Consider the following 5067-nt stretch of genomic DNA (forward strand, 5'->3'; position numbering starts at 1 on the left):
TAACTATCTTTGTCTTTTTAACCTGTTGTTGCTGCTGAGTCAGTTTGACATCCTGGATACATCCTTCAAACACAGACTGTAGACCCCTCTGTCTGCTTCTCTCTGGAATCACTGTTTCATTTTTCAAAAAAATATGATAGTAATTCTTCAGGGAGTGCAGTTAGTTACAGTGTGGGCTCCATGCTTACTCTGAGAGCTTGTTGGACCATCACAAAGGAGCGGGGCTTAGTGAAAAGTCAATTGGTGTGACTAAGACCACATTTTGCCATGATGACACAAAGGTGAAAAAACACCAGCCATCGCGGTGTTTTCCTGTCTCGTAATCACCTCATCTGTTATTGAAATAGGTCCCTTTGGTCCTAATTACGACTGACCCACTGAACTTTTGTCTTTTTAGTTATAATATGTGGGAAACCCATCAGCATTTGATATTTTCTGGGAAATATACAATATGAGATATTAGGAATATTATGAAACTGTGCCATTACAAGTTGAGCCTGATCCCTTAATATGTGTTTCCTCTTTTCAGCTATCCGTGGCTTCTCCCCCCAGCACAAGATCACCAGCTTTGAGGAGGCCAAGGGCCTAGACCGCATCAACGAGCGCATGCCACCTCGCAGGGACGGGGTGAACCATGTGGGTCACTCCATGGGAAAGATGAATATGTCCGAGGCGAACGGCACGGATGACAACAGCAACATCCAGTGATGTGCTGTTTGAGCCTCAGAACCGTGCTGCTGTTGCGCTATGCAGCGAGACATTGCCAAATCGGGAATTCAGGCCTCAGAACATAGAAATAAACCAGGCCCACAGACAGAACATGAAAATCTGCAGCAAATCTAAAACGGGCGAAAAAGGTCATTTTTTTCATGACAGTATGTCATCGCACAGTCGGGGGAGGGGGGAGCCGGGGTTCACAGCAGAGGGCAGGGATGAGGAGAGGCCAGAAGGCTGCAGCTTGACTGAAGAAGTGTGGTTGAGAGTTGTTTCTGCCTGTTGTTCCCTTTCTCAGTTCAATTACAGACTGAATTGTTGGGGGTTGTGTTGTTCTGAGTGCTGACAAATGTCTGCTCCTTCATTACAGGGCCCGACAGAAGACATAATCGCAGTATCCATGCCACACAAATCGTTTTACTGTTTCATGAAGTGTTTATTATGAATCACTCACAAATTCACATCATGAGTAAAAAAAAAAACTTGTTTACCTACATGTTTTGCTAGTATTAACAAGTCACACCACTTTATGTGAAAGAAAGCAAAAAGAAAACTAAATGTGTACCTCTTAAAACTTGCAGCGCAATCTTACCAGTGGACCTGAATTTATTGATTTACCTTGTAGTAAGATGCCGTCATCCTGCAGGGGAAAGAGGACGGGGTGCTCACCAAAGCCACTGCAGCCTGTCATCAAACTCCTCCTCGGGTGCGTTTCAATACTCTCCAGTACTGCTCCTTTCCTCACCTCCCTCATTATCAGTCATCTCCTAGCAAGAAACAACTTGGAGGGGATGAGGGAAGAAAGGGAGGGCATGAAAGGAGCATTTGGGAAATTTGGTTCCACTGTAGGTACTTCAGCATAACAGCTTAAACACCAACATTTAACATCTGAAAATGCCCCCAAAAGGAGCACACTATCCCATATGAAGATGCAACCTCATCAACGTCCGTAGGGAAATCTCAAAGGGTTATATTTTTACCCAGACCATCCTTAAAATAATTTCCCTCCTCGCCATCAAACGTTAAAGTAGTTCACATCAGAGACGCATGGCATTTAATCAAGCTATACCTCACACACTTTTCTGGAAAGTATACACTTGAGCATCCTCCGCTGAAGGAGGCTTCTCTCATCTCTTCTGCATCACTATGACCGGCAACAAAGCGGCATTAAGACAAGTTTCTGGACCACAGAGGAAAAAGAGAAGAAGTGATCTTTGAACTTTGGGACATGTCCTGCTGTCACACACTACCTGATTATTTCTCACCTGCTTGTTGCTGAAGAGAAAGAAATAAAAGAATATGTGCAGTCACTCAAGTATACGTTAGCGCCCTTTTGAGTTTTTGCACTTTTTTGCTGTGCTGCAAATTCAATGAGATTTCACGCCTAAGAGCTACACAAAGTACTATATCAGAGTGAGAAGGAAATTCTAAAAATTTGTGAAAGCATATAATTGAAATATCCTTTGTTTAAAGAGTATTTAATAACCACACACTCCATTCTGTCATTTGGATTCATCCGGAAAATATATCAAAGGGATTTGAAGAATGTATCCTGACCAGAATTAAGTTAATTAATTCTTCTTTTTACAACTAATGTGATTTATTTTATACTAAAATTGAGCTTAAATCATGAAAACTGAGCACAGTGTAGAGCATCTGGTTTATGAATCCACCCATATTGCATCAAAATGTGTTAACACATCATTTCTTGTTTTTCAACCATTTTTTTCCAAAAATATTCTGATTTTACCGTTCAGTACAGTGGAGAAACTGGCCGAGAAAAACTTCACTGACAAGTCCACCCACACTGTGATCCAAATAAAACAAAAATTCCCATTTCCAAATGACTAACAGAAGAAATAGAACAGAAACCTTATTAAAACAGGAAGTAATAATTTGGAAAAGTCGAAACCAGTAAACCCAACCTCGAGCATAAATTTCTAGAATTTCCTTTCATACATTAATATTTTTTCTACTTTATATTTCATCTTTCTATTTAATGATAAAGGTATGTGAATTAAGGACGGACAAAAGGCGATTTTTAACACAGCATCTATGGTACGGAACGCATCAATGCATGCAATTAAGTTCCTAATTGTTATGTGAGATTATAATTGTGATAGTTGTGTTTCAAATAGTAAACTTGAATTATTTTATTTTTTTTAAATTACATTTGTAGTTTTATTTGTCTTGTTTTATAAATTTTATAAATAGGCTTCCTTTGATTGTTTTCGTCCATTTTTTTCATTCTGTTATTTATTACCACTGCTTTTAATTTTGTATTGATTTGTTGTATGCAGAGATGCCCTTCTAAGGTGTGAAGCCTTGTGTTTATTATTTTATTTTTCTGTTGTACTGATGTACAGAAAATGTTCAATAGTGTGAATGAATATAATCTCAGTGAAAAGCAACTTTCAGGCTGCCAAAGCATGATAGCATGGTTTTCAGATGTAAATGAATCGGACACAAAGAAAATCATGTGTCGCACTTACGTTTAACAGGAAACATTGTACTCTGGTTATATTTACTGCTGATATTATTATTGTTACAATTTAGCTTATGGTTATTTTCCTTCCTCTGTTTCTGGTTCTTGTATGGTCTACATGCATATTTCAACAAACAAATATAATGGATTTTATCTTGCAACATTTTTTATTATCTATGGAAATATGTTTTGGCATTTGACTTCCTAAATGATACACACATTGTAAGCATGCCCTATGGGACAAATCACATTTTTTTACTCTTGAATAAAATATGCATGAACAAAAATGTGTTGAATTGTTTCTAACTTACATTCACTCACTTTATACTGTAACCAACCAAGACTATTAATTACACTTAAAGGTCTCATGTGAAGGCTTTAGTGACATCTAGTGGTGAGGTTGCAGAAGTGAAACTTCTCCTGTGTGATGAGCTAGTAGGAGAAATGGAGGACGCCTGCAAGTTAGTTCAGGCAGTCAGCTCGAGCTGCACTGATTCATACACACATGTCATACATCATTCTTCATTTATGTCATCTACAAACACACCCTCTCAATTTGGCAGTCTATTTAAGCTGCAAAATCTTCCCAGCTCCTCCTTTGCATTGTCTATGCTGCTGCGGCCCTGCATCAGTACTGCTGCTTGCTTTTTCAGCTCCACCCCCATCCCAGCATCCACCTGCAGGCTCCGGCTAAGGGGCACTCTCCCCAGTATCTCATGTAAACATATCTGCAGGGAGCGATGAGGCCAGAGTCTAGACGCCAAACTCTAACTATGTTCTGCTGTTGAAATAAACATTTAAAACATGAGTTGTCTGACTAAACTGTGGTTGCTGACGAGAAAACGCGAAAGGCCCTATTTAGAATAGAGCTCTGATTAGGCCCAACCCTACATGAACCCACACAGTTTCTGTCCAAGCCTAAACCGAGCTCAATCCGCAGCAGCCGTCCATTGATGTGGCGTACAAATGATGATCACTGCTCTCCGCTGCATGTTACACAAATCTCAGCCACTGCTGGTGAGGCAGAAGGAAACACTGTCAACCAAGTCAACTTGCAACACCCCCTCACCTTCTCTTTTTTTTCTTTTTTTTAAAGATATTTTTTGGGGCATTTTGGCATTTAATTGATAGGACAGACAAGCGTGAGGGGGGGGGAGAGAGAGAGGGAGTGACATGCAGCAAGGGGCCAGCTGTGGCAACGGCCTTGTACATGGGGCGCCTGCTCTACCACTAAGCCACCAACGCCCCCCCCCCTCACCTTCTCTTGTTTCCCGCCGTTTCTCCACTATAATGCCTTTTCCCTTTCTCAGTCACAGTCCCCCCACCTCCCCGTCTCTGTCACTCTTGAATCAGTCCTCTAAAACTCCTGCCAAAGTGCCATTTACACACGAGAACTGCCTCTTTCATTCAAACAAACAAACAATACACATCGGTAAATTGGTGAGAGCCCGACCCAATTTAAGCCTGTAGGGATATTGGGAATCAGACAATCAGGCTCAGACTAAGAATCAGAGCTCTAATCAAGAGCCAGTGGTTGATTTGTCTGCTCTGGGCTACTGTAGAAGAACATGGCGGACTCTGTAGAGGAGGACCTGCTCTGTAATTAGATACAAATGGCTTATTCTAAGGTAACGAAAACATAATGATTCTTATTTTCAGGTGATTATAAACTGATGAAAACTAATACTATATACTGTTTCTGCCAATATATGCCCCTAAATCTTACACACTGGACCTTTAAAGTTGATTTCTGTATCACAACCATCACACTAGTAAACCAAACTGGAAGAATCTCGTTTAATCTGGACAAACAGTCTCAAAACTTATAAGAGGGGCCTCCGCAATGCCAGAGCAAACTATTACTCAGC

General features: G+C 40.6%; 1 protein-coding gene across 1 annotated transcript in view; it reads left to right on the forward strand.

The window, feature by feature from the left end:
• LOC126388258 (protein phosphatase 3 catalytic subunit alpha-like) overlaps positions 1-3473 on the forward strand; it is a 37789-nt gene extending 34316 nt beyond the window's left edge. The window contains exon 14 of the mRNA XM_050041275.1: positions 530-3473. Within this exon, the coding sequence (XP_049897232.1) occupies positions 530-708 (179 nt within the window). The 3' untranslated portion in view covers positions 709-3473. The remainder of the gene's footprint in view (positions 1-529) is intronic.
• Positions 3474-5067: the final 1594 nt, after the last annotated feature.

Source organism: Epinephelus moara, chromosome 3, assembly GCF_006386435.1.
Source record: "Epinephelus moara isolate mb chromosome 3, YSFRI_EMoa_1.0, whole genome shotgun sequence".
NCBI lineage: Eukaryota > Metazoa > Chordata > Actinopteri > Perciformes > Serranidae > Epinephelus > Epinephelus moara.